Source organism: Thamnophis elegans, chromosome 1 (genome assembly GCF_009769535.1).
Source record: "Thamnophis elegans isolate rThaEle1 chromosome 1, rThaEle1.pri, whole genome shotgun sequence".
In the NCBI taxonomy this organism is placed as follows: Eukaryota; Metazoa; Chordata; class Lepidosauria; order Squamata; family Colubridae; genus Thamnophis; species Thamnophis elegans.
In genome coordinates, this window is record NC_045541.1 from 115892984 (window position 1) to 115914194 (window position 21211).

The window sequence follows — 21211 nt, forward strand, 5'->3', positions numbered from 1 at the left end:
GGCAGGAGCAGATTACACCGGGGACAAGCTGTTTGGTTCATCTCTGGATCCCATTTTTGTGGAAGACAGAAGCAAGCATAAGGTTTTTCCGGCCACGAACAAGCGTTCAGAGCACCAACCGGCTCCTTATTCCAGGAGAGCATCCTATTGTCCACCTGAGTCGGAGTTCCAGCAACAGATGTATACCGCACCCAGATTTACCAGACGGGGATAGGCAGTTTTTCAGGGACAGATTCAGGAGCCAACCGCAGGGCAAGCGGCCCTTTTGAAAGTGATTCAACTCTGGATCACCCCATTGGCGGGCGCCTCTCCTTATTCGCAGAGTCCTGGGATCGCATCACCTCGGATGAGTGGTTCCTCCAGACTGTTAGGCTCGGGCTTCAGCTGGAGTTCCTCTCGCAGCCCCCGAATAGGTTCCAAGCTTTCACCTCCTCTAGGAATCCGGCCAAGCAGGCCCTCCTGGGCAAGGCCATCCAACACCTGCTGGCCATCAGGGCAGTAGAGTTGGTTCCAGAGGGGGAGAGGGGATCAGGATTCTATTCTAACCTGTTCCTAGTTCCCAAGAGTTCAGGGGGGGTGGAGGGCCATCTTGGATCTCAAATTACTCAACTCCAGATTGGTATACCGTAGGTTCAAGATGACCTCTCTCAAGTCCATCCTAGAAGGTATCCGATGGGGATTTTCTGGCCTCAATCGATCTCACGAAGGCTTATTTACATATCATGATCACCCCTGAGCATCGTAGGTTCCTCAGGTTTTCGCACAAGGGTAGCCACTTCCAAAATAGGGCTCTTCCCTTTGGGCTGGATCAGCTCCCAGAACTTTTACCAAGGTACTGGCCGTGGCCACAGGTCATCTTTGTTCCATCCCTGTCCGGCTTCATTGTTACCTTGATGATATCCTCGTACTGGCCAGGTCCCCGGCTAGGGCAGAGCAGGACCTGGGCCTCACCATTGACACTCTGAGGTCCCTGGGGTTCTCGATTAACCTCGAGAAGAGCCATCTAGTTCCCTCCACCAGACTCCAGCACCTAGGGGCCATCATAGTTTGATTCTATGGCTGGTGAGGTATTCCTCTCCCAGGAGCATAGGGACAGCATAGTTCAGCTGGTTCAGGAGATCCATAAGTCTCATTCTGTCCCTGTAGTTCTTCTTTCCAGGCTTCTCGTGAAATTTATCTCATGCATAGGGATCATGTCCTGGGCCCGTCTCCATGCCAGAGAGTTACAGTGGTTCCTGCTCCCGCACCAGCGACGTGAGCTTCAAGGTTTTTGTGACACCCCAGGTGCTCCTCTCGTTTCGTTGGTGGCTGTCTCCAGCTCTAGGCAGAGGGCCCCTGTTCAGGGAGCCAGTAAGGAAGATGCTCACAATGGACGCGAGCCTATTCAGCTGGGGAGCGCACCTGGAGTCCCAAATAGTTGAGGGCCGCTGGACCCCAACGGATCTGCGCAACAACATCAACTGGCTGGAGCTCAGAGCCATCCATCTGGCTGTGCGACACTTCAAAGCAACAGTGTCTGACCAACACGTTCTGGTCCTGACGGACAACGTGGCAGCCAAGGCCCACGTGAACAAGCAGGGGGGCATGCATCCCAAGGCTCTGCGTAACGAGGCCCTCCGGCTGGGGAAGTGGGCAGAAAGGAACATCCGATTGATCAGAGCGGAGCACATCTCCAAGGTAGAGAACCAGCAGGCGGACTGGCTCAGCAGGGAGACAGTCAACAACGTAGAATGGCAACTCCATCCCAGCGTCTTCCAGCAGATTTGCAGGAGGTTGGGCCGCCTGACATTGGATCTCTTCGCAACCCCATCGAACACCCAGCTGCCCAGCTTCATATCGAGGTTTCCGGCCAGGGGAGCAGTGGATACACACGCTGCAGTTGGTCGGCCAGGCTTCTCTATGCCTTCCCTCCCCTTCCCCTCATCCCCGGGGTTCTGAGGAAGCTAGTGACAGAGAGACCAGTGGTAGTTCTGGTGGCCTCCTACTGGCCACGACACCCCTGGCTGGCAGACCTGGTGGACATGTCAAAATCCCCCTCCCCCATTGAAGGATTCCGCACGGGGAAGTGGCTCTGCGCCAGGGGTCTCTGGAGCATCCAGACCTGGAGTGGCTCCATCTGACTGCCTTTGCGGATTGATGCCGATCGGGGGGATCAACCTGTCCTCGTCATCCATGCCTCAGGTTCTGGATTTCCTACAGGAAGGTCTGGAAAAGGGGTTGGCACCCTCAGAAGACAGGTCTCTGCCCTTTCCACGGTCCTGGGGATGGGGTGTGTGGACTCGCCTCCCTTATCCCAGCACTTGGTTTTAAGGCGATTCCTAAAAGGGGCGATGAATCTGAGACCCCCCGTGGTCCACTCATTCCCGACTTGGGACCTCCTCACGGTGCTCCAGTCTCTGACAGAGGCCCCCTTCGAGCCCCTGAGGGCTCTCAAATAACCACCAATTCCTAACACTCGAGGTGGTATTCCTGGTTGCAATCACCTCAGCCAGGAGGGTGTTGGAGCTTAACGGTCTTTCCAGCAGAGAGGATCTCTGCTCATTCCTAGACAACTGGGTCATCCTCAGGCTGGACCCCACCTTCATGCCCAAAATCAACTATCCCTTCCACAGGGCACTAGAGATAGTTCTGCCGGACTTCTGTCCGAAGCCTTCCAGAGAAAGAGAAAGGTCCTGGCATCTGCTGGATGTCAGAAGAGCCCTGTGCATCTACCTAAAGTGCACGCCGCCCTTCAGGCGGTCGGAGGCGCTTTTCGTCTCCTTTCAGCCTTCCACCTGGGGAGCTAAGGTTTCTCCGGCCACCATCAGCAGGTGGATCAGATTGGCCATCTATGAGGCATGAGGACTCCAGGTTCCAGAGAGCATCACTGCACACTCCACCAGAAGTGCTGCCACCTCAGTGGCCTGGGCCACCCAGGCCCCCATCGAGGAGATCTGCAGAGCTCCTGCCTGGTCCTCTCCCTCGCCCTTCATCAGGCACTACCGGCTGGATGCGGAGGCAGCTACCGGCTGGATGCGGAGGCAGCCTTCGGAGGAGGGTTCTTCAGGGGGGTCCTGGACTCTTGGCGGGCTCAGGCCCAGTGATTCCCTCCCAAGGACATCTAGCTTTGGTATGTCCCAATTGTGACTCCTCCCACACCTCACTTTGGAGACTGTCAGTTGGTCTTACCTGAACCGTATGTCTCGAAGGTGGCGTGGGAGTAGTCACTTCCCACCCGTTAGGGCGCCCTGCGCTAGGGGCCTGAGCTAGTTCAGTTATGGTCAGTCAGAGACTGGGCAGAAAGGATGTGTGTGTGGGGGTTTCTTTGTCCCTTCCTTCCCAGGTTTCTCTGCAACGGACCATTGGTTAATCTGGGAAAGTCAGGAAGAGGAGTGGAGGTGTGGCCTCAAGATTTACCTCAGTCTCCGGGCAAAAGGGCTGTGTTAATACCCAGTTGTGACTGCTCCCACACCTCCTTCGAGACATGCAGTTCAGGTAAGACCAACTGACATATTTCTTTCTTTCTTTCTTTCTTTCTTTCTTTCTTTCCTTCCTTCCTTCCTTCCTTCCTTCCTTCCTTCCTTCCTTCCATCCATCCATCCATCCATCCATCCATCCTCCCCTCTCCTCTCCTCCCTTCTCTTCCTTGGTTGGAGAAAGAAGTAGTCTATGAAACTGAAGAAATCCATTGTGTATCTGACAAAGTGACTCAGCTTTGGTGTCTTCCACCTATACCGAAAATTATTAGAAAGCTTTAATAAAGGTTTCCCCTATTCTATCGTGACCAACTCAAAAGGCCTATCAATATTATTCATTTATTTATTTACACTATTTATATAGCCACCCTTTCAAATTGCCCTGGGGAAAAGCTCTGCACCTCCAATAACATCTGACAAGGTCCCAACATTTAAGTAATTCTAACAGAAAAGGCTCCTTTTCTGTTGCTGTGCTTGTCCCCCAAAGATAAGGATAATGCTGACCCTGCCTGCTTTTCCCCCAGTCATCGAATCAGGAGGATTTGGGCTCCTGCCAATTGTGATTGTCTGTCTCTAAAATAACCTTGGTGAATATTTTTCAATATGTTATATTTTATTTTAGCTTTCAGAGCAATAAAACTAGCTGGATTCAGTTAAATGTGCCAGAATTATCCTGGTAGAATTAAATATAGGAAATGAGAAAAGAATTAATTTAGCATTACATTATTGGGCTACAATTTTTTTGACCTTTGATCTAGTGATCTCCTTGAAATCTTGATGAGCCACAGTTAATTGACTTCTATTTATGGAATTGCTAAGGAGTCTTCTCAAAGTTAAAAAAAGGATATGGAACTCAAAACCTTCAGCATGCCTATGAACAGAAGTTGTCAGATGCTATAGTGTGAAATTTTCTTTCTCTTACATCTCCAGTAGGCTGGAAAGGCAGAGAATCATGTTGATTTTTTAAAAACAGTATAACGTTTTTCTGACATTTTACTTTTTTTGAAATAACTTAAAATGAAGCCAATTCAGTTCTAACCAAGAATAGTATTACATAGTCCTAGTTACTATATTTTTCGGAGTATAAGACGCACCCCCCCCCCCAAAAGAGGGTAAAAATCTGGGTGCGTCTTATACGCAATGTAACTCCACCCACCTGCTCCGTGCATCACATTTTCAGGTGGTTCCAGGCCGGGGGGGGGGGGATCCTGACTTCCACATGGAGCCTGATTTCCGGGGAATTGCTTTCAAAGCCTTTTCAGTGAAAGCATTTTTGGGCAGCAGCACCACAATCCCCTACCCGATTCCAAAAAGGTGCGGTGTGTAGGCAGATTGTATCCCTGCAGCTTGGAACCACCTGTCACCTGAAATGCTCTTTTTCCTCCCAGGACGCTAGATTGGGAAGTTAAAAACCTGGAATGGGATACAATCAAGCTCCTGAGATCGCTTCGCTGCCACCCAAAAATGCTGTTATCCCAATCTCTGCTGCCTGGAACTGCCCTAGAAGGAGCAGGTGAAGTGGGCTCTGCAGAGATCACTGTAACAGCATTTTTGGGTGGCAGCGCAGCGATCCAAAGCCAAAGCCTTTGAATCAAGCTTGATTGTATCCCATTCCAGGTTTTTAACTTCCCAATCTAGCGTCATGAGAAATCTAATGTCTCTGAGGAACCTCTCATTTGCAGGAAAAGGAGGAGGGCGGTATATAAAAAAGCCTCTGAGTAACTTTGAAAGAAAGCCGCGCTTGTAACCTGCTGAAAACCGCCGCCCGAAAAGTCATTTTCTTCCTCCTCCTCTCCTAACGTTTTTAAAGCATGGTCACCTTCCCAAGGGCACTACAATCCTCATGAAAGCGGGGGGGGGGGGACAAAGAGGGCAAGAGAGCTTGCAGAGATGAGTGATTCCCTATGAACCCAAGGAAAGGGATGGGGAAAAGGAGCCCCTTCAGAAGGAAAACAGTCACCTTCTTCCCGTCAGATTTGCACCCTCTTGTTCCTCGGCAACCCCTCTGCCAAGCCTCTACTGGCTGAAACTCTGCATTTGTTTTTTACTTCTCATTTTCACGTGTTTCTGCCGTATCTCTTTAGTGCTCCAGCTCACAGAATGGGGCAGGCAGAAGAAAAGCCAAGATAAGCCAAGAAGCCACGAGCTAAGATCAGGCAGATTGGGGAAATTGGGGGGGGGGGGGGGGGGAGAGAGGAAGGGGGTTGGGAGAGAGGAAACATTAAGTTTGTCCTCGTCTCTCCCAAGGAGCTCCCACACCACCTCACAAGAGCACCTGGTTTCATTTTTATGCTGCAAAAGTTTAGCTCATGCAGAGGAGAGAGGATTTAAGAGGAGCAGGAAATGGCTGTGGATGGCAATATGAACCAATGCATTGTTACTATAAATGCCCTTGTACGGGAAGGGTCTGGGCCCCCGCAGCAGGTGTCCCTCCAAGAGGGCTTCAGCGATCCCAAGCGTCATCAGCACCGGGCCAGCTTCTTCAAGCAGCCAAGTCCCTCTTCTGCCCCCATGAAAATCATCCCCCACCACACGCCCTCCTGTTAAATCGACGTAAGGTGATAGGATTTGTTTTAAATGGCTAAAAAAATCTCTGCTGCTCATTATCAAAATCCGAGTGGAAGTAAGGATTCTCGCCACCTGGAACTGCTGGAAAATGCGAGGCAAACAGGCAGCAATGGTCTGGCAATCTCTGCAGCCTGAAACAGCTGGTTGGGGGTATTCAACCCTTCAATCAGCTGCTCCTCCTGAATCAGGCTGCTGAACCTGGCCAGGCCATTTGCTGTTTGCTGCAAAGACACTAAAAAGACACTAATCAGATTACTACCAATGGATGCTGGTAGGCAGAAGCAGGAACTTTCCCCCCCTGTTTTCCTCCCCAAAAATTAGGGTGCATCTTATACTCCGAAAATATGGTATATGATAAACCTCTCTGGAGGATCCCATGTCCCGTGATCTATGCAATACCCATTGCAGCAGTTGGAAGCTGAGGAAAAATATGACTGTGTAATACATGACTGTGTAATCTTGGTTAGAACTGAATTGGCTTCAGTTATTTCAGATCTTAAGTACTTCTTTGTAGTTCTTTAAATACTTATTGTGTACTTCCAGAATTGTTTTCAGTTAACCTATGTGTTAGAAGTGGGAAATAGAGGAAGCATCTCCCTTAAAGATTCACAATATCTTTTTTTTCTGAGTTGTTTCTCTGAGTTTTTCACTAAAGAAATAATTTCCATAGTATATTATTTGATATGCTGGGGTAAAAATAATACTAGTAGTAAAGAATGATGTATATATGGAGTGTTGCTTTAAATGTTTGTCTCACTTGAAAGTGAAAGGTAATTTCAAGTTCACTTTCATTTGAACTTTGATCTTTACTTCCTTAGAAGAAGCTATTATTTGACAATATTGATTAAGGATACTGTCAAAAAATGTAGAATTGGATTTTAAAAGTAGAATTGAATTTAAGCCAGGATTTTACACTTTTAACAAATTTGTGTTACTTTCATTATTAAATCATTAGATGTAAATATTTGTGTCTTTGATCATTAAATGTTTATGTCTTTGTAGGACAAGTGAAATTTGTCACATAAACCGTGAAGCAGAAGGTGATGAAAGGAGATTGCAAAGGCGACAAAATGACAATCCCTCTTATCAAGACCGAGATTATTATGAAACGATCTCAGTCGTTACCTCAAGGAGGCATCATGGACCATCACAGAGGGACTGGAACTGGGAAAAGGATAGTTTCTTAAATTCCAAGCAAGAAAAATTCAGCCACTCTTCAAGGAATTCTACTAACTCAAACAGACATCTCAGTAGCCAAAGAGAACAACTTGGGTGGCATCAAAATGGTTCCAGAGGACCTCCAAGTCGATATCATAACTATGGAAACCCTGGAGGTATTTGGCATCAGAATGATAGAGGTGCAACATCAAGTTGGCATTATCATAATAGAAGAAGAAATTCCAATTGGACTTCTGAAGCAAATAATATCTTTCCCAACTGGCAATCCAAAAATGTAGGTAGGCACTGGAAATCTGCTCAACAAAATGGAAATGGATGGAACACTGGAAGAAATAGAGCTGTCAACAGTAGTTCTCAGATAGACAACATGGATACTTCCTGGTTAAAAATAAATAGTGTACAGGATGAATATAACAGTGAAAATTATATATGGCAATGGCAGGAAGGTATGGAAAATTATACTGGTGGTGATAATAAAAATGCCAATCCTGATTGCTTATTAGATTTCACAAGTGACCAGCTACCTTCAGATCAATTGCTAAATTTTAGTGTTTCTAAGCAGTCAGAGAGTAAGAATTCCAAAGTCAGTAGAAAGTGCAGTAGTCCTTCTCGAGATAAGACTAACCGATGGGCTCCTTATCCTTCCCAGAAAACTGTAGAGCAGCAACCACTGTCTGAAGAGAATGTAGCTAAAACGTCAGAAAAAGCATTGTCTCAGCTGTCTTCAGAAACAGCAGATCCTAAAACCAGCAACTCTAAAGTGAGAAAACAGGAAGAGAGTTATTCAATATCTTCAACTAATAGTAAAGTATCCCCTAAAGTTGTACCATGCAAAGTGCCAGTGGGCTGCAAAAGTGAGAACAAGTCAAGTAAAGCTGAAAGCAAAAATAGAAAGATGCCCTCCTTGAAGTCCCCACTTCTAGCTATTCCAGATATTAAATCCTCTTCTAAAAGAAGAAATTCAAAGAATCTCTTGAAACATGCCCATGTCTCCTCAACGTCTGGGGAAGTCCAAAGGCAACTGAGTGTAGAGACTAGCAATTCCTCAAATAAATCCAAGCTGAACAATAATGCATGTAACTATAGCAGATTAAAAGGGAACGCAGCTCTATTTAACAGCAATGAAAGCTTAAACAAAACATTAGTAAAGGCCAAAGATGAACTCCAGCATAGTCATTCTATTCAGAAGTCCCGATCAAGCTCCAGTGGAGATGCTCAGAGTGATGGGAAAGAAGAACAGAAAACTGAAGACTCTTCACATTATTTGAAGATACATGAAGTCCAGACCGAAGGAGTAGAGAACAAGAACGATGATAATAAACCAGGAAGCATAAATACTTCCGCAAATTCTTTTTCATTTCTTATTCAACTTGATCACATTGCAGTTAAAAATGATAACTGTTTTAATGAATTGAATGCTGCGAATAAAAAACATATTGAACTCCAAAAAGAGACCCCAGACTCTTTGTCAAACTATCCCTGTGACTTAGATATTGAACTGAAAACAACTCTGGAAGAAGGTGGGGGTGAAGATGTTACAAAATCAAATGATGCTCTTGAAAAAGAAGATGATGGAGATAATTCAAATCACGAGCTGCTGAAGGGTACTACAGGACCATCTACAGGCCCTCTTCTTCCTGAATTGAGTAAACTTGGGTTCCCAGCTTCTCTCCAAAGGGACCTGACGTGGCGCACTAGCTTAAAAAATAAAATTAGCTCTCATTTGCCAGAGCCAAATCTCAATAACGCAAGGCGCATTCGTAATGTGAGTGGTCACCGGAAGAATGAGACAGAAAAGGAATCTGGGCTGAAACCTACTTTGAGGCAGATTATCAGTGTATCTCGTAGAAATGTAAACTGGGAACAGGTTATTCAGCAGGTGTCGAAGAAAAAACAAGAACAAGGCAAAGGTTTACCAAGGTATGTAATCTTATCAAGGATGTTACTTTATAGCATGTCTGAATTTTGTGTGTGTGTGTGTGTCTTTCAGTGCAAAACTCCAGGCAAACTAAAAATTCATTGAATAAATGTATTTATGTATTTGTTGTAGAATTATTAACAATATTATGAAATTAACAATAAATTATACTTACTAAATTTCACAGGAAAGTTATAAAGTTGTAAAAGTGGTTACCCCAATATAGTATATGCACTTAACATTGAATTGACTACAAAAATAATCTTAGGCTTTATCTCCTAAAATCAAGGGATAAATAAAGAAACAGTTTTATCTAACTGGATTACGAGCCTAGGAATACGAAATATGTTTATTTTAATTGTAGATAGTTATACTTGATATTTTCCACAATTACACTGATGTTATTCTGCTTTCCATTTAGTTTGATTCACCAATTAACTGAATGTTAAGAACACTATTCTTATTGCAAGAGATATCCTTGCATTTAAATCAGCAGCAAGAGCTGCATATAGTCAACCTATTGACTATTTTTTGAATAAGTTTTTAGCATTTAAGATTTCAATACTGAACATCCTTTTGCTCATGTTGTGTTGTCATTTATGTAAAATTGATTAAAAGATTTTAATCTCTGCTCTCCCATCCATTTCAGCAAAGGTTAAGCTGCTATTTTATACTTGTACTGAAAAACCTGTTAACTCATCAATATACAGATACAAGATAGGGTTTAGCCTTCAATGAGCCTTACAATGCTCTTGAGCAAATGGAAGTTGTACTAATCTAGGTTATCCCAAAGGTTTTTTATCTTCAAAGGCAACTGGACTTCCTTGTTTTTTTTCCTTGAAAACGTTCTCCTTCTCATCCAAAAGCTTCTTCAATTCTAGCTGAATGATGAAGAATGTAAGGATTAATGGGATAAGTGCAGTGGCAGGATTCAACATTTTTTACTTCCAGTACTGGGTGTGGCTTTGTGGGTGTGGCAGGGGAAGGATACTGCAAAATCCCCATTCCTTCCCCACTCCTGGGTGAAGGTTACTGCAAAATCCTCATTCACTTCCCACCGCACTAACCTGCTTTCCAGCTCTGTTCTCCTATTCAGGGCAACAAAAGAAGATTGGCTGTGAGGCAGCTGGGGTGGGGACAGCCTATTTGCCGTTTCTCCAAACTACTCAAAATTTTCGCTACCGGTTCTCCAGAATCTGTCAGAACTGGCTGAATACCACCTCTGGATAGGTGGCGTCATATCCCTTCCCCTCTGTTAAGAGAAGGCTGTTCAATTTAATATTGATGGCTTCTTTGACCCTTCTTCTCAAACCAGTGGTCCTCATATATATAATATAAATAGAATATAAACCCTTCAATTCCCCACTATTTAGTCTGAATTGAAAAGCTTCTTGGATGAGAAGTGAAATGCTTTCAAGGAGAAAAACCAAGAAAATCCAGTTTCCTTTTGAAAAGCACTTTTGGGACAACCATGACCTGGATGATTGAGAATCTTCATAGACATATTCCACGTTATGGCTTCTGATGATGTAGGTGAATCTGACCATTATTTTGCTCATCTAATAGTGTCTACAGATATTAACTTGGTTTTATGGTAAGTCCAGTTAACAGTTTTTAAAAGATAAAATAATTGAGCTCCACAATTAGAGAAATCCAGTAATGTTGCTGAAGTAATTATAGATAAAATTTAAATTTAAAGATTCCTTCAAATCCAGCTATATACCGTGTTTCCCTGAAAATAAGACGGGGTCTTATTTTCTTTTTACACACAAAATATGGCTTTTGCCTTATTTTGAGGGGAGGGTTTATTGTTTTGGGGTTACCGGGTGGCTGCTGTCTTGTGAGCAGGCTCCCAAAGAGCTGGGCACAGCCTCATGGGCGAATGGCTGTGTTACGCTGTCGCAGCAGCGCAACACAGCAGCCGTGAAGTGACCACACTAATGAGCAGCCACCCGACAAACCCCCTTTCCAGCCGGGCACAGCGCCATTCACTGATCTAGGGGTATTGCCAAGCTGCGTGAGTGCCTGTTCACCGCCGCCCGTCTCCCACGACCTGGCACCTTCGAAATGGCAGTGAATGGCGCTCAGCACGGCTGGAGAGGGGGGTTGCACTTGCACGCCTCCCAGCCTCACAATGCCCTGGCCCAGCTCTCTCCACAGAATCAGGGGACCTCTGCTGCCGCCGCCACCACATGACTTTTTCTGCGGCTTCCAAACCGAGTCTTCCGGCAGTGGCCGCTCTGGGTGTATGCTCTATGGTTGTGGGCCAGCTGCTGGCAGAGCATACAACCATAGAGTGTACACCCAGAACGGCCACTGCTGGAAGACTCAGTTTAGAAGCCGCAGAAAAAGCCATGCGACGACTCCTGGCTCTGCAGAGAGAGCTGGGCGAGGGCATTGTGAGCCTGGGAGGTGCGCGAGCGACAGCGGAACAGCCGCTCATGCAACCCCCCTCTCCAGCCGTGTAGAGCGCCATTCACTGCCATTTCAAAGGCGCCAAGCCGCGGGAGCCGGGTAGCAGCAAACAGGCGCTCACGCGGCTTGACGATACCCCTAAGTCAGTAAATGGCGCTTTGCCCGGCTGGAAAGGGGTTTATCGGGTGGCTGCTCATGAGTGTGGTCGCTTCATGGCTGCTGTGTTGCACTGCTGCAACAGTGCAGCACAGCCATTCATCCATGAGGTTGTGCCCGGCTCTTTGGGAGCCCGCTCGCAAGAGAGCAGCTGTTCAGCAACCCCCCTCTTCATCTGGGCACAGAGCTGCTCACCAACCTAGCGGTATCTCAAAGGCGCTAAGCAATGCGATCACCTTTGCCTCCCCCCCCCCCCCCCCCCCGGTTCCTGCGGCTTGGCAACTTCAGGATATCGCTAGGTTGGTGAGCAGTGCTCTGTCTGGCCAGAGGTGGGGGGGTTGTCCAGGGGGCTTATTTTCAGGGGAGGACTTATATTTTTGCCCACCAGAAAAATGTGGCATGGCCATGTCGTAATTTTGGGGAAACATGGTATAACTTCATGAACACATGCATGTAGTTTTCTGAACAGCAATAGGAAGTATTGCTGTTGCCCTTGACTTCTTCTAAAAAGGCTTTCTAATTCCACAGTCTAGCCTTACAACCAGGAATTTCCCACGCTTAGCTCTCCTTAGCTTTTGATATCAGGCAAATTACCTAGCTGAGATAAGTTGTTGTGTCTTTTTTTAAAAAAAAATTAAGTTCCACTCATAGATATTTTATGGTTGTGTTTTAAGATTTGGCATTGAGATGGTTCCGCTCATCCAGAATGAGCAAGAAGGCCTTGAGTTGGATGAAGACGTTGACCTCACCAGTCTTGAAGGATTCCAGTGGGAAGGGATATCTATAGGTTCCCCAGGAACAGTTAGGAAACGTAGCCTCTCAGAAAGCAGCGTGGCTGTCGATAAGACAGCCTCCATTTACAGTTTCTTTAATAATCAAGCCACAAGTAAAGAAGACAAGCCGAAAAAATCTGATCCAGTTGCCAACTCTGAGGACATAACAAGCAGAATTCAGATGTTAGAAGATACTGTGGTTACCGTGAAACAGGAGTCATCTTCTCTTCCTTCCTCTCCATTCAAGAGCGACAGAACTGATTTAATTTCAAGTGAAAGGAAACTCAGTCTCCAGTCTACCCCAAATGTTGCAACCTTTAGTACAAGGGAAGTCCAGAGAAGCCCTGACTGTACCATTCATCCACCCGAAAACAAAGGAACATTGGAGAGTGCAGAAGAACATTCCACTCTGCTTTCAGGCCTTGCAGACATCAGCGCTCTGGATGCAGCTACCGATAGCAGCTATACATCAAGCAATGAGCAGAATGATAGCCAGGGAATGGGAAAGAAAAGAAGAGCAACAGGAGTAAGTTTTCTGTATGCTACTAGAAGTGATTTCATTTTATTTGCAGCCATTGGATTCATGAACCAGCATATGAAAAGCATCCATAAGCGTGATAGTACTTTGGTAAAATAATCATTTAATGTAGAATCCCTCCTCAGCATGTTTATTTAAAGACTCCTAATCGTGACAGTTACTTTAATCTAAAGCAGCCTTTCCCAATCTCATAAAAATATTCAGTTTTACTTTCCCTAATTACCCATTAAGCACCGTCAATTACGTTGAATAAGAGACTGTAGGAGTTGAAATCTAGGTTGTGAAAGCTGGGGTATACTGGATATTTATCCTTTTGCTATATGGGTGCTTATTTAGGTCATAAAAATATTGTACTGGTTTTTATCACTTTCAAACTAATGTTTGTCTCAAGCTCTTGCTAAGGAGGATATCAGTAATGAAAAATCAATGCAGAGTCTTGGCTACATCTCTTTTATAGCAATAGCAATAGCAGTTAGACTTATATACCGCTTCATAGGGCTTCCAGCCCTCTCTAAGCGGTTTACAGAATCAGCATATCACCCCCACAGTCTGGGTCCTCATTTTACCCACCTCGGAAGGATGGAAGGCTGGGTCAACCCTGAGCCGGTGAGATTTGAACAGCTGAACTGCAGATAACAGTCAGCTGAAGTGGCTGCAGTACAGCACTCTAACCACTGCGCCACCTCGGCTCTTATTAGATGTAGATTGCCTGTGGATCAAACAGGTCGCAATTAAAAAAAAATAGTATGCCTCAATAATTTAATGAAAGTTCAGTGGTTTCATTATTTCACTTGAAATAATTCTCATTGAAAAGAATTGCTATTAGTTCTGAACATGATTTGCAAAGCCTTAAAGTGCCATGTCTTCCCTAACTAGAAATGTTAATCTTAATTTCTAGGAGGGCTCCTGTCCTGAAATCCCAAGTTTAGAAAGAAAGACTAAACGAAGGAAGATCAAAGGAAAAAAAGGTGGGTGATTGCAATCAGTTAACATCTCATTATTGCCTTAATTTTATATTTTAGGAGTTTTGGGTATAGTAATAACTGTATTCCCTGGGGAGACAGAAGTTTAGTTGTCTTCATGGTCCCTCATGATTTCAGTAAGCTAATACAACATACAGGTAGTCCTCAACTTACAGCAGCTTGTTTAGTGACTGTTCGAAGTTATAACGACACTGAAAAAAAGTGACCTATGACCATTTTTCACACTTATGACCATTACAGCATCCCCATGGTCATGTGATTTACATTCGTAAGCTTGGCAACTGAATCACATGTATGACGGTTGCAGTGTTGCAGGGTGATATGATCCCCTTTTGCGACCGGTCAAGCGAAGTGAATGAGGAAAGCTGCATTCAATTAACAACCTTGTGACTAATTTAAGAAACTGCATTGATTCACTTAACAAATGTGGCGAGAAAAGTCATAAACTAGGGCAAAACTGACTTAACAAATTTCTCCCTTAGCAACATACATTTTGGGCTCAATTGTGGTCATATGTTGAGGACTACCTGTACTTGCTTTGCAGAATGCATACGAAAAAAGGTGTTCTGATAAGGTTCAGATGGAGCTGGGACAGCTGACATACACCATCGTTTTCTAAATTTTCCCCAGAAGACATGCGCCTCCATTGTGTTTTGCAATATTTTCTTTTTCAGAGCGTTCTCAGGTGGACCAGTTGTTGGTTATTTCCCTGAAAGAGGAAGAATTAAGCAAATCATTACCCTGCTTAGATGAAAGCCTCCTGCAGGCTCGAGCAGCTCTGCAAACAGCTTATATCGAAGTCCAGCGATTACTTGTATTGAAACAGCAGGTATTTCATAAGTTGGCATCTATTTACTTTGGTTTCCCCAATTTCAGAAGGATGTTATTTGCTGGTCCTTATTTAAATCTCTCTTTTTTTTTGCTAGATATCAGTAGAAATGGGATCTCTGAGGGCCCAGAGGATTCAGATCCTGCAGGGGTTACAAGGTAACTTGGCTGACTTGGAGTTCCATCTGGATCTTGGCTTTTCGGGTGGCATTTACAACAGGAAACAATGAGATGTTCTCCCATTCCCAGTTTCCAAGTACATTCGACAGCTTGATAGGGTCACCGCAGTCAAAAGTATTTTCTGTAGTCAGCCTACATATTTACTTCTTTGAGGAATTCTTTGGTTTTCTCAATTACTCAGATTTTTAAATCCAGCTTCTGGTATCTTCTTTTCTGATCTATGGGGGGGCAATCCTAAACATTATTTTGCTAGGATGTCAGATTAAGGATATATGCTGTGGATTGCAACACTGTTAAGTCTTCTTTTCTTTGGCATTGTTATATAGATTTACTTTTTTAATCTTTTGGCCATTTTGTTGTTCTCTCAATTTGTTGATATAATTTGGTTAGAACTTTTACAGATTCTCCATTTTTGACTTGCCAGATTTCTGTTGATGTTCCATCAATTCTTATAGCCTAATAACCATAGTGCTGATGCAATTTCACCTTTTAGTATTGGGTTTTTTTGTCAATATGGAATATTTTCTATGGTATCTTGGTTGTTGACATCTCTGCAACATTCCTTCCATTTTTAGCTTGTTCAAATCAACACACTTGGTATTAGTATAGCCATTCTCAGTATACCATTTCAGGTTTGGAACACTTTCTGAGTTCAGAGATCTTTCTGAAAAAACTTTTTTTGTTTTTCTATGTCTATTTCCATCTTTAATGACTTTACAGATGTTCTAATATTGCTTCTGGTCTCATCTGACACCTCTCTGAAATGCTTTGTTGTTTCTTGATATACATAATGTAGTTAGCAGCCAGGTTTTACTCAGAAAGCTGCTCAATATCAAGAGACAATATAGTCTTTTGAAATTCATTCAATAATATGGTCCTCAAAGTGCATTATACTGAGGATTGATCATCTGCTATTGAGGAATATGATTTAATTGAAATAGGAAGCCAAGCTGCTTCATTAGTGCATAGTGGAAGGTCTGCTCTAAGGACTTCCCAACTTCTTTAGAATTTTTGCTTCTTGTCATTGCAGTTTTTCATTGTGTTTTGGAGATGACCTGAAAATCTGTCAGAGACTATCCACTTCACACATGTCTAGTTTCCATCAATACATGTTCTCTGATCGGTAATATTCACTGAGATGCCTCATAGTTTAGAAAGATTTAAAGCCTGTTAATAATCTGGTTGCATTGTCTGATTGGCAACAAAACCTATTAATGTTTTAAACAAATAAATATTTACTGAACATTATCTGAATCTCAACTGCTCTACTTCTGTATGCTCTTGCACTGATAGTCATTGTGTACTCCGCGCTATTTTATTAATGAGTACTTTCAATCTTTTCTATCCAGGACCCAGAAACACCTTTGCAAATAAATGCTACATTTTAGCCCTGATGCTTTGATTTTCAGTATCTCATTTATTTCTTCTTAATTAAAAATGGGGAAAATATTATATAAGAAATGACACCAAGGGTTGTGTGTATCTTTAAATATATTTGGCGTTGATGGGCACTATATTGGGGAGGTGGGGCAGGTTCCATATTTTGTTTACAATTTGAGTCAGATGGATACTTTAAATTCTGTAGATGTTTAAAATAAAAAGTTGTCTAGAAAAAAAATGGACTCTCTTGATCCCACAGAACTCTCAGCTTTTATGTAAATTAGAAGATGAAAGGAAGCAGGTGGGGAATGTGCTTCTTGGACAAGTCAAGTGTGTGCAGAGTTTGGAAACCAATAAAGGAGAATATTTGTAGTTCAGGATCCTTGGTGCTCTCTGAGTTTCATTCTTTCCTTTCTTACAGATATTTCATTACCCAAACTAGGTAATGCCACCAGTGCTAGTGAGTTTCGAAAACATCAAGACAGAACTTGTGCCACATAATATTTTTTATTTAAAAAAAAAAACATATTTGAATGTGAAATATGTTGTTCCCTTCTTAGAAACCTACGAGCCTTCGGAACAATTGCAATTGCAACAGCCACATCATAGCAGCTTAAGTGAAAAAAGCCTTGGCAAGCTTCATTTGACACAGGATCCTACTGCTAATCCAGGTCTTCTGGACGCTGTTCCACCTATCTCTGTGCAGATCCCTTCTCCTTTTGCAGCGCCTGTCCGAGAAAAGGCTGAACCTACATTCCAGACTGCTGGTGATATAGCCCCCATCACAGTCCCCGATTCATCCATACAAATCAAGCGGGAAGCTGTGTCTCCAAAGCTTAGAGAAGACTGCCTGAATGTTCCTGAACAGAGTACTTCACGTTTCCCACAAGCAGAGCTTCACTTGCTGGATAGTATGTTGGTTTACTGTATATTAAAGATAAGTTGATCTCTGCATCTTTCTCTCTTTCTAATTGTGATTACGGGGTCTTAATTTTGGATCAAAGTTAAGCTATATTGATCCTCCTCTCCTGCTTGACTGCTTAGTGAGCAAGTGTAATCTTGCTGAGTTCAACATATACAGTATGCAGAAGTGGTAAAGAAGTAAATTCATGACAATAATTGTGTCACTTTAACCAGTCTGTGACTTTTCACTAATGACTCAGCTTGTGGATGAAGGAGGGAACAATTCCCAATTACTTAATTGAAGTATTTTTCCCCTCAGAGATACTATTTATTTGAATACTTCGTTAAATAAATGTCTCAGAACCCAATTCACTCATAGATTGGTATTGCATTTATATGTCTTCCTGATAATTTCACAAACAGCTTGGATACCCTTCAATATTGTACTAAGGTTGTGGCTTCCCAGGCTTTAATTATGGCTTATTTATATCCCAAATTTAGCTAAGTTCAAGTTTCAACTTGAGAACAATCTTCCAGAAGGTTTCATTGTTATCTATATTGTATAGATGCAGAAGTTATGACAGGAGAAAATGACTTGCCTCAATCCTATTTACAGGAGTTGGAGCCAATTTAATATTATGCCTAAAGTATGAAATAATATCCTGATTAAGTGCTTGAATTGATTATTGATTTGTCACAAAAAATCATATATAATGAAGTTCATGTTGTGTATCAGTTAATTGTTTGGTTAGGTGAAAAGGAATATTCCCTCTTTTTCCTTCAGGAAATACAAGTCAACAGCCTTCACTGTATCCAGTTATCACAGCTAGTATGTCATTGTTGGAACTTATTGATTTTCCAGAAGGAAATCAAGATATTCAGAAATCTATTCCAAATATGATGGGGCCTACGTTATCTGGCCATTCTTCCTCTATTAATTCAGGATCAGTATCTTCAGTAAAAACCCAAGACAAGATAATACCAGCAGGCAGTACCGTATCTGAGTCATGCACTGGCTCATTTGAAAACCAGTCATGTATTTCCAAACTTGCTGCAAATGAAAATAATAAGCAGTCAACTGAACAACCCGAGCAGATGGCCATCTCTACTATGGTCACCATGGAATTGAAAATAAACAAGAAGAAGAAAAAGTTGAAAAAAAAGAAAGCACTCCGAGCAGCCCATGTTCCTGAGAACAGTGATACAGAACAGGACGTGAGTGATTCAAAACCAATTAGGAAAGTAAAGACTGTAAAGATACCCAAGGGGGGGAAAGTAACAACATCCACCCCTCCAAAGCAAGAGGGTAGTGTGCCTGCTCAGGAAAGAAAGAGGAAGAATGAGAATGACAGTGACACCTCTCTTGAATTTGTGGAACTCCCTAAATCTCCTTTGGAAGTGGTGGCCATCAACTCATCGGAATCAGAAAATGAGAAACCAGACAGCCCTTCTAAGAGAGATATCTTGAACTCCACAGATAAACTGTTGAGAGAGTCATCTCGATCGGGCTACGATGAAGTGAGCTCTACTAGTGAGATTGGAGTAAGCTATAAAGATGATATAGGCAGAAGGTGAGCTGGCAAACTATATGTGTACTGATTGCTGTCTGCATCCTAGTAACTTTTAATCTGGCTAATAGAATATTAGAGTTTATGGTTTCTTAGGGGCCATATAATTGGTGTTCTTAATATTTAGAAATCATTAGGAATTCTAAAGGAATATTCAGGAATCCTTTAGCTGAGAAATTGTTTGTAAAACAATTATATTAAATTTGACATACCGAACCATATTCAGCAAACCATTTATGACAAAAATCCTATTTCATATAAAATTTGAGAAAAGTTTCATTGTAGTTTCTGTAGAAAGACTTACTTTTTTGTCATAAAATATTTTTCCAGGAAGATTCTAATGTAGTATTGGGTTTGTAATGGTGTCCCCCCCCCCCCCAACTACTTAAATTATCAGTGGCATTCTTTTTCTCCTATAGTGTGGCTGAGACTCAGACATCTTTATCATCATTACGAGGATCAAAAACCTCATCAGGTACCTGTGTCTGCATATTGGTTTTCTTAATAGCAAAATAAGTATAAGGTCTTTTGGAGGAGAGATGAAGTAGTTTCTTGGAATTCAGTTGCTTCATAATTATGCACTTAAAAATATTCTGAAATTTCCAAAATATCCATGCTATTTTTTCCCCTGAGACTTTAACTTGAGGTTACTTATATCTCTTGCTTGCCCTTTGGTCTGTTTGGTGAAAATTAAATATTCTTTCTTTCTTCTATCCAATAAATTACTTATTATTTTTTTGTATCTATGTACTAACTGATAACCTGGTGTGTCCGGGTATTTATTTATAGGGGAAAATGTCCAGACCAAATGTAAATTCCAATGTTGGATTTTCCCCCTTACCAGAGGGAGCCCCCTTGTGGAGTACCGTGAAGCTGTTAACAATGGCAACTCCACTACGCTGTACAGTAGAAGTCATTTTATGGCAGTACAGTAGAAGCCATTTAAAGGCACAACAGGCTGTATCGTAACAGAACACACATCCCGAGGGGTGTTAGAGGTGTCGTACCCCCACAGTATTTGTTTCCAGAGAGTAAGTCATCTGTGTACCAAGTTTGGTTGAAATTGCTCGAGGCATTCCAGAGTTATGCTGGAGCGCACACACACACGCGCGCGCGCGCGCGCGCGCACACACACACACACACACACACACACAAAGATTATGATGATAGATGAAGAAGAAACTCAAAGGCTACTTTGAGATAAATTTTGACTCAAGGAATTTAATCATTTGGAACCAACTTCTAACTTGAGATGCGCTTCAGTAAACTTTTGAGGAGCTTTAATGTAATCATTTTGACTAGAGGACTGTAAAATATTGTTCAAAGCTAATCATTTTGGGGCTATACCTATTTGTAACATATGTTTGAATGTATTTGGAGAATATTAGTTTTACTCTTCTGGCAATGGAATCAATTTCCATTTCTTTTTCTTCATACTTAATATTCTCCTGTGGTGACAGCAAGCTTTTTCTGGTATGGTTCCAGACTGTATCTATTAAAGTTGGTAACTCTTTTTATACTGTATTTTTTCCTTGACAAAATTGCAGTTTAGTTCCTTTTCCCAACTCCATCAATTAACTTGATTAGTTGCTCAGTGGAAAGGGTTAGATAAGGCAGATAAGGGAGACTGTTCTGACCTTGGAAGGTTATTATGGGTTGGGAGGGAGAAGCAGCATGGAAGGCTAGCAGCCTTTGCACATGTTAAAGAGGGTGTGGACAGCACTATGCTGCAATGTGTAATGGGTACAAGGAAAAAGAAATGGTTGGGTGGGAAGGCAAAATGGAACCATTAACCATATCCAAAAGTATAGACGACAAAGTGCACTCATATGAACAGAATGTTTAATTGGAAACTTTGATTTGAATTTGCCAGAAGTGTCTTCAGAGCCAGGTGAAGATGAGGATCCCACAGAAGGGATATTTGAAGGGCATTCGGCTTCAGTGAATGCCATTCAGATTTTTGGAAATGTGTTGTACACCTGCTCAGCAGACAAAACTGTCCGTGCATATAACTTAGTGGTAAGTAGACTTGCTGAAGGAGTTGCAGTTGGATTGTGACATCTTTGACCCAAAGAAAGTTTGGGGGCTATTAAAATGATTGAATAATTAGAAAAGATGGAAAAGTAGGGCTCTTAATATATTTTAGACTGCAACTTTTAACAGCCTTGAGATAAATGCATCTGTTCAGATGAAACTGAAACCTATTCAGTTTTGTGGGGAGAGACAAAGGACACTTTAAAATATTATTAGAACTCTGTTTTAGAAATTAATATTTGGGAGCTATTAATCAAATCTAGTGAATCTTTTTCATGAAAAAATGGTGTCAAAAGTTTTCTTAACAAAGCTTAAGTTCATATGAAATTGCAG

At 42.6% G+C, this 21211-nt stretch overlaps 1 protein-coding gene across 1 annotated transcript in view; it reads left to right on the forward strand.

Annotated features, from left to right (window-relative positions):
• Positions 1-21211, forward strand: part of ZNF106 (zinc finger protein 106) — a 54853-nt gene that overhangs the window by 16492 nt on the left and 17150 nt on the right. The window contains exons 5-13 of the mRNA XM_032229030.1: positions 7026-9122; positions 12366-12990; positions 13901-13970; positions 14660-14814; positions 14912-14972; positions 16934-17284; positions 18061-18847; positions 19264-19319; positions 20718-20863. Of these exons, the coding sequence (XP_032084921.1) occupies positions 7026-9122; positions 12366-12990; positions 13901-13970; positions 14660-14814; positions 14912-14972; positions 16934-17284; positions 18061-18847; positions 19264-19319; positions 20718-20863 (4348 nt within the window). The remainder of the gene's footprint in view (positions 1-7025; positions 9123-12365; positions 12991-13900; positions 13971-14659; positions 14815-14911; positions 14973-16933; positions 17285-18060; positions 18848-19263; positions 19320-20717; positions 20864-21211) is intronic.